Here is a 13,772-nt window from a genome sequence, read left to right as displayed (position 1 = left end):
AAGAGATACATCTTGTGGAAGGGGTAGTACCTTCCAAGGTTCCCACCTCATCAAAGGATCTTCATTCTTTGCTAAAAAAGCTACGTTCCGGAGAAAGTAGGACCTCCCCTGTGGGAAGGAATTGAATATGGTCCGGATCTCTGGATAAAGCCGACAGTTCTGAAATTCTTGCTCCTGAAGCTAAGCTTAATAAAAATAGGGTTTTTTCTTAAGAGCATTATAAACGAGCATGTGTCATTATCGGTTTCTGAAGCCAGCGAGAAGTAGGAATCCGTCAAGTCTATGTTGAACCCAAATTGAAATATCTTTTTCAAGGCTGACTTGTTTGTCGTAATCGTGTGCTAGCTGCTAAACCTTTTTCAAATAAGGATCTGAAAAGGATATAGCTGAATTAACTGTCATGATTCCTAATATCTTGATTCTCTCAGGAAGATTGCTAACTTTTGACAGCAGCATCATACTGTCTCAAAGTTGAATCCCTTTTATCGGATTCCAAGAAGAGAATATTCTGAGGGTCAATGTTCGCATCTCTTTTGCCGCAACTTCATGAAGTCCATAAAGTTAGGGTTTTGAGAATCCCTGAGAAGCGAACACAGTCTTCGTTTGTACTGACTGGGAGAGCCTGGGATTGGGGATCCGAAGAGGACGAAGGCCCAGCTCCAGAATTAGGGGATACCAATTGCTCTTCGGCCAGTCTGGGGCTACTAGAGCCACTTGACCCTTGAATGTTCTGAGTTTGTTTAAAACTTTCATGAGAAGATTCACTGGAGGAAAGACATAAATCTTCTTCCAGTTGTTCCAGTCTAGAGCCAGGGCGTCCGTGGCATAGGCCAGAGGGTCCAGGTTGGGGGCTACATAACACGGCAGTTTGTGATTCGCTTTGAGATGCGAAGAGATCCACTTGTAGCCCTGGAACTCTTTGAAGGATCCATTGGAACGAACTGTTGTCCAGTGACCATTCCGACTCTAGGGGCACTGATCGGGATAACGCGTCTGCTATGACGTTTCTCACTCAGCTATGTGAGTGGAGGAGAGATGCCAACTGAACTTGTCTGCCAGGGAGAAGATGGCTACCATGACATGATTTAGATGACGTGAACTTGGAGCCTCCCCTGTTTATACAATGTACTACCACTGCGCTGTCCAGAACTAGCTTTATGTGGGAGTACTTTGGTGGGCGTAACCTTTTTAGAGTCAAAACACTGCCATTTGTTGCCTCCAGTACGTTTATATGGAACGACTGAACTGAGGTGACCAAGTCCTTGAACCTTTTGACCTGGGAATACCCTCCCCAACCGCTTAAGGACGCGTCTGTGTGGATGGTGATCCCTGGTGGAGGGAACTGAAGGGGTACTGACACTGACAAATTCTTGACTTTCGCCCACGGCCGAAGTCGATTCTTTAGAATCAGAGGGACTGAGGATAGTTTGTCCCTGGACCTGACATTTGCTCGTGAGCGCCAGATTCTGGTTAGGTCTTTCAGTTTGGCTTTCATTAAGACGTTCGTCACTGATGCAAACTGGAGAGAACCCAGGATCCTCTCCTGAGCTCTCCTTGACGCCAGTTGTGACTTAGAAATTGCTTGACTGACTTTCGCTCTTTATTTCCGGTTTGGTTGATGGAATCGACAGAGTATTGGGAGGATAGATTCCATTGAATGCCCAGCCCCCCACTGAAAGTTTGACTCTGGAGTGAGTCTTGACTTGGTCTGTTTATCTTGAAGCCTAGTATTCCAGGAACTGAATCACTTTCAGTGTAGCTCTGTTGCATTCCTCGACTGTTGAAGCCCAGATCAACCAATCGTCGAGATACGCTACTACCATAATCCCTTGTGACCTGAGTTGTTGCACTACCACTTCCGCTAGTTTCGTGAACACCCTGGGTGCCACGTTGAGTCCGAAGGGAACTACCTTGAAGGAGAATGTCTGGTCTCCTATCTTGAAACCCAGATATGGACGGAAGTGTCTTGCAATAGGGATATGATAGTAGGCGTCTGTAAGATCGATAGAGGTGGTGACGGCCCCACGGGGAAGTAAGGTCCGCACCTGCGAGATCGTGAGCATCTTGAACTTGTCGCAGCGGATGGCTAAGTTTAAGCGGGACAAGTCTAAGATTACCCTTCTTTTTTGTGAGCCTTTCTTTGGCACGCTGAACAAGCGACCTTGAAATTTTAATCTCTTGACTCTCGCTATAGCTCCTTTCTGAAGGAGGTCCTCTGCGTACTCTGTCAATTCCTTGGAAGGAAGTTGACGGAAAGGTCTGGATGGAGGTGGGTTCGTCAACCAGCTCCAACCCAGGCCTTTTGACACTATGCTCTGAGCCCATTCGCTGAAGTTCCACGGTGGCGAAAGTGAAAACAGCCTCCTCCTACCTGAAGTTCTTCATTGGTTCTGGTAACCGCCTCGACCTCCTCTGAAGTGCTTCCCCCTATTAAAGGGGCCTCCCGACCCTCTCCCACGAAAGGAACGCTTACCTCTGCCTCCCTTACCCGAGCGGTCATACTTCTGTGAAGCTTGACTCTCGAAGGCTTGATTGTAAGCTGGAGAGATGGCGTAAGAGGTGGAGGGCTGACGGCTGAGGGGATATCACATAAATTGGTTGTGATTGAGCCTTAGAAGTGGAAGGTTGGGCTGTTTGCACTAAGGGCACCGCTGGAACTTGCTGAGGAAAGCGTGGCTGCTTTTTTCTGGTAAGGATGGAAAACGCCTAGGTTTCCTATGTCCCTTACCTTTAGGTGTTACGGTCTTGCCTCCTCTTAGCCGTAAGGCCCCAACGGTATCTTAAGGCTCTGGTTCAGCCTCGTAGCCTCCTCGACTGGACTTCCTTCACCATAGCTTCAATGGGAAGAGATCTGCTCCCCAGATGCTAGACGAGAGTAACCTATTCGGTTCATGTCGAATGGTTGCCTCTTGTAGGACATGCTTCCTACAATTCGTTCTAGCAGTGGCAAACTCAAACATATCCGACTGTACCGTTTGAGTCAGGGCTTTGGTCATGAGTTTAAAAAGCGGTTCTGAGCCATAGGCTATGGTTGCTACCTCGGACATAGCCATAGAGTTAATTGACCTGGCTAATCGCGATTTCGCGTCAAATTCAGCCTGAATAAGGCTATCTGGGAGCCTGGGTAGCTTTTCACCAAACTGCTCCATAGCACAGTCAGGTTTGAGTTTGCCAGCTGAGAAGGTGTTCGGCAAGTCTTTCCCACAATTCTCCGGACTGAGGGGAGCAACGGAGATGTGGGATCTGCTTCCTTCAATTGAGGCATGGGTTCCCCCTTCTGGGCCGACGCTGGATGGTAGACCTCGCGATCTTTGTCAGGAACGGCGAGCGGGGGTACTCTCATCCATTGTGAAAATGGTAAAGGGACTCTAAAGGTTGTATCTTGGTATTAGAACAATCCATGTCCTCTAAACACCTGAGCCATTCTCTCTGAGCCTGGTCTCGTGAATAGAGGACTGTCTCCTTTGGTACCCTATCATCCCGAACCATGGCTGAAGCTGTAAGCCTTGCGTTAGCCTATGAACGGAGGCTGGCGGAGGTCTTCCGGGGTAGAACTCGAAGTCCTCTATCCTTCGAGTCCAAATTCCGGTATTGAAATGAGACCGTCCTGGAAGGGGGCGGGGGGGCGTATGACGCTACTCTCCATGGATTGTCATCGAGAACGGAGAGCGAGTCATACGGAGGAAGCTGAGTTCCACTCGTATTGGAAAGTGGAGGAGAGGCTAGAGGGGCTTCTCTCAGTCCGGCTATAATGGAGTCCTGGGAAGTAATCCTATCCGACAGACGAGAGATCATTTGTTCCATGCTACTCTTTAGGGACCCAACCAGGTCGCCCACCTGTTGCAACAGGCCAGCATTGGAGTCCAAGGCCGGAGCTGCTGCGGAGGTGGAGGGGTGGCTCTGAATCGGAACCAAGGGTTAGCGGAACTGGTGACTCTGCCGGAGGGCGAGATCTCTCTCTGGAGGATTTACTCCTCGAGGACTTAGAGCCGGAGCTAGAAGCTTTAGACCTGTCTGCTCCGGGATTACCAGCCGGAGACTTACGCGAGGAGGATGACGCCGAAGCCGTCTTCTTAGACGACGACGACGTCTTAGACAAGGATTTCACTGCTTGACCCTTGACCTTAGGTCTAACCGAAGCGTCAGGAGGAGTATACAATTCATCACCTGTAAAGCCTTGGAAGGATGGAGAGGTTGCAGGAGTAGAAGAAACAGTTACGCCCAAGGGTGGACCCATGGGTGTCCACTATACCTACCTCGACCAACAGGTCGGTCTACACCTACCATAGGTTCCACATTAATATCTAAAGTCGCGACATCCGTGGAGATATCCTGGTCTTGGTCAGTTAATGAGGCAGCCAGCTGTTGTTGGATGAAGGCGATAGTCGGGGGGCCGCCTCTACTGGGTCGACGTATCCTGTCGCCTTGCCTCCGGGGAAGATTAACAGCGCCAACCGCTTCTCTAAGATGTAGGGCATACCCTTGGCGGCGTTCTTCCCAAAAACCGCTGACCCAGCCCGCAGGGTTGCCAGTGCTGGTATCCCTCACTGCCGGCGCCTGGAAGAGAGGGCGTAGATTAGATTTAAGAATCACTAAAACTAAAACTTAAAGTATAACTTAAAACTTAGATGCCTTAAGGTTAAAGTGAAATGATGAAAACTTAAGCACTAAGACAGAAGCGGAGCAGCTACCGGAGATGGAATACTTACCCCTTCTAAAAGCTTGGCTCACCAGATCGTAACATAGGTACACGTCTCATGGTACCAGACCTGGATGTCCCCGCCCTGCAGAGTCGCGCATGGAGCATGGGACCGGCAAACTTCGTGTCCACATGGGTCCTGAAGTGTGGCGGCGCATCCCGGATGCTCACAGTTGGTGGTCTGTAAGTGGAAGACACAGAGTATCTTAAAGAACATCACTTACAGGCTAAAGGGACAGAAGAACTCCGTTGTTTGCGTGCCGGAGCTCGGAAAAATTTGGGCATAACCCCCCCCTGCTTCGCCTGAATAGGCTATAATCCCGAGAGATACCGGTAAGACTCGTAAGGGAGGGGGGGGGGGGGGGGAAGGGGGGGGGTTTAAGGTACTTAAGATAAACTTATAGTTAATCTAATAACACTTAAACCTAAAACAAAACTCAAAACGAACCGACCAAGTCCAGTGCGTAGCGGAGTGTAGTAACTCGGCAATACGGTAAGGTTAGCAGGGACCCACTGTATGTTCCGGTCCACTCTACTGGGTGGACTAACATCTTTCCGCTGGAGGTGCCAGGACTCCGATCATGAAAGGAGCCCTAGTAAGGTAGGGAAAGAGCGAGAAGACATACAGGCTCGAGCGAACACGGAGCGACAATGGAAGCAACGGATGGGGGGAAAGGCCAGTACCCCCCACCACATTACCACCCGGCCGGAACGGACCGAGAAGCCGGAGAGGTCGAGTCCAGTCCCTGGGTTCTGTACGTCTCCTGGCCCCTCCGCCTGGGGGGAGAGAGGGAAGCAGGCTCGGGATGTGGGAGCGAGCATGGGCAGACCGACCCACCCCTCCCCCGACCTATGGAAGAGCGGGAGGGGGGGGAAGGGGTGACTGGGCAGGCGTCTGGCTGACTCGTGATCGCGTAGTGACCACGAGGCGGTAAGACCAAAAACAAAAACAACTAAGCCTAGGACAAACCAACTGATCAGAGAGATGCTATCGGGAAGCAACTGAACTGAAAAGCAGGAGCATAAAGGCCCACTGGGCCAAAACCAACTGATCAGAGAGATGCTATAGGGAAGCAACCGAACTGATGAGCGGTAGTATAGGCTCAATGAGCCAGGACCTAGGCTAAGCCAGACGCCTAACTAACCTAACCATACAAAAAAACATGGATTTAACAAATAAATAAAATTAAAAGAAAGAAAACCAATATAGTAGGAGAAAAAATCCAGGAGTGTACGACTAACCCGAAGGAAAGTCTACCACTCAAAGCTAGTCAGAGGCCGATACTAAGAGCCGGGACTAGGGTCTGGAAAGAAGAAGCCTACATAAGGTAAAAGACATGCATGCATGACAAACCTGAGTAGACAGTACCCTAAGTAAAACGGATAAATAATATAGAGCGTACATAGATAAGGGGATGTTCTAGGTATGGGAGACCAGGAACGAACCCACCATGAGGCAGAACAATGCTGCCATGCTTCCGACCCAGAGTACGTATTTATACCTAAAAAACGGCAAATACTGTCTCAGGGCCGGAAAAAACCAACTAACCATAATTACTGAGTACTTAACTTAGCTGCTGCGATAGCTGCACGCTCCATTATAGATAAATCCAACGAAAGGGCACAAAAAACACAGAGAGAAAAATAGCACGTGTGACTCGTGTGCGCTAACTGAAAAGGATGGCCACTAGAGGCGCAGCAGTCGGCAGCATGGGATGGAGTAGTAGTAGTACGAGCTGCTCACTCTGTGGGTCGGGCTCTCCTCTTGGAGGGTTTTTGTAGTGGGAGATTTCTATTGGCATTTTGGCTCGTGGTAGTGGTCTCACTCGCCTAGTGTTCATACCGACACCCCTTTTGGAGGGTGTAGGCGAGTCAGTTATACTGACCTTTTTCTTTATTTTATTTATTCTCTGGTATGTGTTTAGTACATTTACCCTAGAAATAATAGATTAAAGGATATTTCGCGCAGCGACACGAGCTGAGCCCAGAAATGCTTATAACTGCCTATCTCGAAAGTTCAGATACCAAATGTATACCTTAAATAACATCCTACTTCCAATATACCTAAAGTTACTAACCTATTACTGCATTAATCTTTGAGGTTATATTATTTAATATCATTTCAAAGTCATCTTAAACATTTGACCATTAAAAAATATATACCTACAGCCAATAACACACACAGAGAGAGAGAGAGAGAGAGAGACGACGAGAGAGAGAGAGAGAGAGAGAGAGAGAGTTATCCTTATTTAAAATAGTGAAATGGATAGATTGTTGTATTTCTTTTGAAATACTATCACATATGAATTTTGAAATTAGTTACATTATTATATTATTATTATTATGTGAAAATATTAACAATACACATGTACAATAGAAATTCTCTCATCTCAGTGAGAGAGAGAGAGAGAGAGAGAGAGAGAGAGAGAGAGAGAGAGAGAGAGAGAGAGAGAGAGAGAGTTATACTTATTTTGAAAGAGTGAACTGGAAATATTATTGTAGTATTTCTGTAAAATACTATCACATGATTTTTGTAATTACAATTATTATCATTTGAAAATTTTTAAAATTTTTAAACACATTATACATACATGTACTATAAAAATCTCAAATCTCAGTAGAGAGAGAGAGAGAGAGAGAGAGAGAGAATACTCCCTCCCCTCCAGTCTATTATGTGATATATTTGACAGCTGTTGCACCTCGGTTTTGGTACCTGGAGTTCAAAAGAAAGATGTGTGAAGACTGGGATTTCCTTCATTCTTACATAATTTTTTAATTTATAAACTAAATCTTACTAATTCACTATAGTATTTTCTTTAATGGACTGATTGCTCTTTACATTTATATTATTTAAAAATTACTAAATCATTTATTTATCATACAGAAAAACATACACCTCTGTAGAAAGAGAAAGAGAGAATAATTATTGTTATTATGTGATATCATTTAATCTTATTAGACTTACTAATACAGTATTGATCAATATTAACATTTTAAAATTAGAAAATTATTTTTGTATCATAAAAATGTATTTAGTCATGAAAATAACACCAAAATAGACTAATTTGTGATTATTTATAGTCGGAAAAAACCCGCGAACAGGCGAATCCCCCGCAAATAATGGGTAGATAAGGTCCAAGGAGAAATCCACGAATCTGTGTGTCCGTGAATTTGGAGAACGCGAATACAGGGGGCCCACTGTATTTACAAAATACATACTATGTAAAATATACAAAACTCATCCAATAAGTGTGTTTTAAGTTACAATGTATAGTACTTTAAGATATAGGTAACTAGAATGTGGTCTACACACGTTCAGTACAAATGGATTATCAAAATAGTCCTTGACAGTGAGCTCTACTGTAATATCATAAAGAACAGGAAACTCCTCCAAGACCAAGGATGCAGTTGAACGGTGAATTTTAGGAAGCTTGTTAATTTGAAGCAGTGGGTCAGCTGCCACACAAGAAGCTGAGATGCACGTTAGGTAATAAGTCAAATCTGATCTTGCAGGTGAAGTGGTGCTCCTTTGTATGACCGCAGAGAATAATTTTTCACTCTCTTTAGTCATCCTAGAAGTTAACTGATTTCCAAAGTCTTGTTCTTGCACTGACTGTTCCTTGAGAGTCCTTAACAGTGTCAAACTAGTTATTGGTGGTTTACCTAGAGACCCTCTCTCCCTTTTTTCTTCAGTCAATTTGCCATCTTTGTAAACATCCTTACTGCCAACAAAATCTTCCTTCTCATTTCTCTTTTCAGATTCATTCCCTTGCAAACTAGAATCACCAAAATACTGTGTAGGTGTTTTATATTCATGTCCAACTTCATTACTCCATAATGGCAAAATAAATGCTTTACTTAAAAAAAGTGTGGGAATATCAAGACCTATCACAGCATAACCAACTTCAGTATTTCTTAATTCCAGCTCTTCTTCAATACTGAATGCTTGCCTTCTTAACCTGAAAGCTGATCGGACTCTCTGGCTATTTCGAAACATGTGGAGTCCCCAAAGAGCCTCCATGAAATCATCATTGTAGGGAACTACAGCATAGCTGGGTGGCTTCTGAAAGCTATTACAAGACAGAGTTTAGAAAGCGCATTGTTTCAGCAGTAATAAATATATACCTATCATGGATATGAATCTTTACAATATTTGCTGATTATAGCAAATCCAGATCATAATCATTTTAAAGACTTCAATTTCATCTAGCTAAGGCTGCAGATACAGTGTAATTCATTATTATAGTCCACACTGAAAGATCATTCTTGCATGTAAGCTTTATAAGTAAGAAGCAAAGCTTGCACAGCTGCCAACTTGAAGTATTTCTGCATATGAAAATACTATCTAGAGAAAGAAGGGTTGTGGGTCTGAGATATGATGTATAGTGAACTTGGATACATACTTCAAGTGGACCTCCAGCAAACTAATCTCCTGATTATTTTTTGCAAGATTATTAATGCTACAGTAGAATGTAACTGAAGTATGATGTGCTAACCACTGGTCTAGGCATATCTTGAACTTTTATCAAGTGAATATCTTAGTCATAGGTTCATGTCAATGATATCAAGTAACAACAGGCTGTCAATATATTTCCATCTATCACAGGAAGAATATAAATTTCTAGTTTCTAATATTATACATACTAAATTGGTATTTGCTTTCTTACCAGTAAGGAGAAGCGGGACATTCCACAAGAAACAGCTTCCATCCTTCAACATTTATTTGGTGAACTGAATCGAAGTCTTCTCGTAAATCTTGATAGAAACCTCCAAGACACTGTTGTAAGATTAAGCACACAAATGGGTTATTTCAACAAACATTTCTAGTATCATGCAACTACGTTATTTACTGAGAAATTTCAGATTTAATGTCGAGGTGTTTCACCATATACAGAAACTTACCAAGAAGATTGCGTACCGCTCACGATAATCATTGATGTACATGACTAGAGGAGTTTCCTGCAGAGCATATAAGAGGTATTTCAATATTTATTTGGAAACCCTACACAGGCAGTCCCCAGTTATCGGCAGACTTAGTTAATGGTGAACCAGTTAAAATTGGAAATTTATGGAACCATAACGCTCCGAGTTCTGGTTATTGGTGCCATAAGGTGCCAATAATAGAGTTGTGGTACCATAACATACCTTAAGGAGGTGCCATTAACCGGATATCGGTGCTATGCAGCATAAATCACCAAGTTTCGGTTAATGGCGGTTTTCTCTTATCAGCACCCTGCAGAGAACGGAACCCCACCGATAACCAGGGACTGTCTGTATAATACTGAATGTGACACAGTTGTGAAAACAATTTTTTTTTTTTTTGGTTATCACTGCCTCAGTTTGATTTCATAAAAAATGGACAGATTTACAATCTGAGTACGTAGTCATATCATTATAATTGCTCTTGAAAATGATCTTATGAATTTAGGCAATGAGCAATCAATAATTACAACAGGTATTATTGAATGTGAAACATTCTATATTTTTATTGTATTTTTTAATTATTTAATTACCTCTTCCTTTTGCTTTTTCTTAGATGTAGATGTAAGATCATTTTTCAATTAAATTAATGAAAAAAATTAAAATGATTAAATATGAATCTTTAGTAGCAGATGCATTATATTTGAGAAAAGCAAAATACAGAGGTCTTGAAAAGTTTGGTGTAATGTAGACTGAGGACTTTAGAAAAGTCCTTTGTTGAAATTAGAGCTAAAATCACTGGTACTAAAAATACCTAGTCAAGGATACGGACTGATTACCATGTATACTCTTTCTTACAATAACTACTTGTCAAAATTATGAAAACTAGATACTATACATGAACTAGTTCTCACTTACTAACTTGATACAAACATATATCACACAAAGAAGTACTCATAAGCTATGGTAATTGAAATACTACCTTTACATGAATACAAAAGTTGTAATTGTAAATTCCAGCCACTAATTCTAATTTTACCACAGGTACAAAAGTTTTTTACAAGTGGGTTTCTTGCCATAATACAGTACTAACTTTAACATAGTTACAAAATTTAGTAAAAGAGAATGTCTTGCAGAAAAAGTGGCCTCATTCAAAGTACTAAAATTTACTACAAGTGAATTTCTTGTACCCTCTTCTGAAAGTTTTTTATATGAGCAATTTACTTGAACTGATGCCAACCTAAATAGAGGTATGAAAAAGGGATTTTGACAAAGGAAAAATCTATTTCTGGGGGAAGACCTGTGTCACCCGGTGAAAAGTTCCTGTAGCTCACTTTTCTAAGTATAAAAGGGATTTTGACGAAGGAAAAATCTAATTTTGGGGAGAGACCTGTGTCGCCCGGTGAAAAGATCCTTCTAGCCTCTTTTCTGATATAAATACTTTCTAAATATACCAGAGAAAAAGTTAGCATTGGTATGCAGAGGTTACTACCCTCGCACGTGCACCAAAAGGGCGTCGTGTATAAAGTTCGGGGTGTGTGAAAACCACTATTCACAGGTCTCCTGCCATTTAGAGTATTCCTTCCCAAAACCCCAATATGGGGGGGTGAACGGTCACTCCCACATCGCCTCCGTACTACCACTGTTGACGCCCGATGCGAGCGCCCTCACTCAATCTTTGCTTTTCTAGATACCTTTTCTTGGCTTGGATAGGTGTAGGGGTGAGAAAAATTGGGTTGGGTTCACCGGGCAACACAGGTCTCTCCCCAGAAATAGCTTTTTCCTTCGTCAAAATCCCTTTTCTTGGTCGACCTGTGTTCGCCGGTGAAAATATAAAAGAGAATGCCTTCCAAGCCAAAAGCTCTTTAACCCTCTTACGCCGATTGGACGTATTAAACGTCGAGTCAAAATGTCTCCCGTATGCCGATTGGACGTATCATACGTCGGCTCTCAAAAAAGTTTTTTTAAAAATTCGCGTGGAAAAATACTTATAGGTCTACCAGCCGAAACTTTTGTATCCAGCGCCGCCTTTGGGGGGATGCTGGGAGTTCACGGATCAAGCGTTGTTTTGTTTACAAATCGCACGCAGGCGCGCAAGCGCGAATTTCTTTCTTATCGCACTAAAAAAGTATCAGTGACACATCTCGGAAATTATTTCGTCACTTTGACATAATTATTGCACCATTTTAAATTATCCTTTACATGAAGTATTATATATGAAATGTGCGCAATTTCATGCACAATACAACTAAAAAATACTCATGATTGTAGCTTTTATCAATTTTGAAATATTTTCATATAAATAACGATAAGTGCAAAAATTTCAACCTTCGGTCAACTTTGACTCTACAGAAATGGTCGAGAAACGCAATTGTAAGCTAAAATTCTTATATTATAGTAATATTCAATCATTTGCCTTCATTTTGCAACAAATTGGACGTCTCTAGCACAATATTTCGATTATGGTGAATTTATGAAAAAACTTTTTCCTTACGTTCGTGCGATAACTCTTCCGATAAATTTTTTCGTGCGATTGTCCTAATGTTTGCACCCTTTTAAATTTGCCGTTACATAAAGTTTTATATATGGCAAATGTGCGCAATTTCATGCACAATACAACAAAAGACAACCCATGGTTGTAGCTTTTATCAGTTTTGAAATATTTTCATATAAATAACGTTAAGTGCAAAAATTTCAACTTTCGGTCAGCTTGGACTCTACCGAAATGGTCGAAAAACGCAATTGTAAGCTAAAACTCTTATATTCTAGTAATATTCAATCATTTACCTTCATTTTGCAACGACTTGGAAGTCTCTAGCACAATATTTTGATTTATGGTGAATTTATGAAAAAAAAAATTACGTTCGCGCGGTAACTCTTCCGAAAAAATCAGAATTTTTTTGTGCGATTGTCGAAATGTTTGCACCATTTAAAATTAGCTGTTTCATAAAGTTTTATATATGAAAATGTGCGCAATTTCATGTAGAATACAACTAAAATGATTGAAGGTTGTAGCTTTTCTCTTTTTCGAAATATTTGCATATAAATCACGATAAATAGAAAAAAAACCACGTTCGGTCAAATTTGACTCTACCGAAATAGTTGAAAAACGCAATTGTAAGCTAAAACTCTTACGGCCTAGTAATACTCCGTCATGTTTCTTCATTTTGAAACAAATTTGAAGTCTCTAAAACAATATTGTGATTTATGGTGAATTTTTGAAAAATATACCTTACTTCACTCCGCGCGCGCCGATTCGCGGCCGCAAGTCTCCGAAATACGTACATGGCATTATCCTAATATTTGCTCCTTTTCATATTAGCCTTTTTATAGAGTTTCATATATCAAAATGTGCGCAAATTCATGAAAAATACAATAAAAAATAATTGAAGGTTGTAGCTTTTTCCATCTTCGAAATATGTGCATATGAAAAAATATATATATTAAAATTTCGACATTCGGTCAAATTTAACTCGTCCGAAATGGTTCGAAATCCCTGGCAATTGCTAATCTACAAAACTCTTACAGTGATCGTAATATTCAATCATTGTCTTAATTTGAAACAAAATTGGAATTCTCTAGAACATATTTAGAATACGGTGAATTTTTGAAAAAAATATTTTTTTGCGTCCGCGCGTTACGAATTCGTACATCATTTTGTGATAATATTTTTCCGGTGTTACTTTTATTGTTTTACAATGTATATATCAAAATGATCGCAATTTAGTGTACTATACAACGCAAAAAAAAGTAACTGGTTAGCTTTGACCGTTTTCTGCACAGCGGGATTTGAATACAATTATGTATGAAATTTTTTTTTTTTCGCTACCATATATCGCATTATTTACATATGATAATGATATTATTTTTCATTTCTGATGGTTGCATTCTAAACTTCAGGCAATGACAAAAAAAGGAGCGGAAAAATGAACTCTTAATCTTCAAAAGTACGCGCGCTGTAATTTTTTTAAAAAATTATTTTTTCCACTTCCGCGCTCACTCCAAACCAGGCCCGGCATACGGGAGACGTTTTGATTTTTAGGGCTCCGGCTTAAGAGGGTTTTAAAGAGTAAAACTTAAGAGGAGAAATGAAAATATATTTTGTTATAATATATAAGTTTACTTAATATAAAACCATATGAACAATAGAAAA

At 41.5% G+C, this 13,772-nt stretch overlaps 1 protein-coding gene across 1 annotated transcript; it reads right to left on the bottom strand.

Annotated features, from left to right (window-relative positions):
- Positions 1-7,649: 7,649 nt before the first annotated feature.
- Positions 7,650-9,654, bottom strand: LOC135221481 (uncharacterized). The gene is made up of 3 exons (XM_064259227.1): positions 9,602-9,654; positions 9,367-9,476; positions 7,650-8,769 (listed from the first exon to the last, which is right to left on the bottom strand). Exons 1-3 carry the CDS (start codon positions 9,641-9,643, stop codon positions 7,956-7,958), a joined length of 966 nt encoding a protein of 321 aa, XP_064115297.1. The 5' UTR covers positions 9,644-9,654; the 3' UTR covers positions 7,650-7,955.
- Between the last annotated feature and the right edge of the window lie 4,118 nt (positions 9,655-13,772).

Source organism: Macrobrachium nipponense, chromosome 2 (genome assembly GCF_015104395.2).
Source record: "Macrobrachium nipponense isolate FS-2020 chromosome 2, ASM1510439v2, whole genome shotgun sequence".
Classification (NCBI taxonomy): domain Eukaryota; kingdom Metazoa; phylum Arthropoda; class Malacostraca; order Decapoda; family Palaemonidae; genus Macrobrachium; species Macrobrachium nipponense.
The sequence above is the reverse complement of the archived record's forward strand: the minus strand, read 5'-3'. Positions and strand labels throughout refer to the sequence as shown.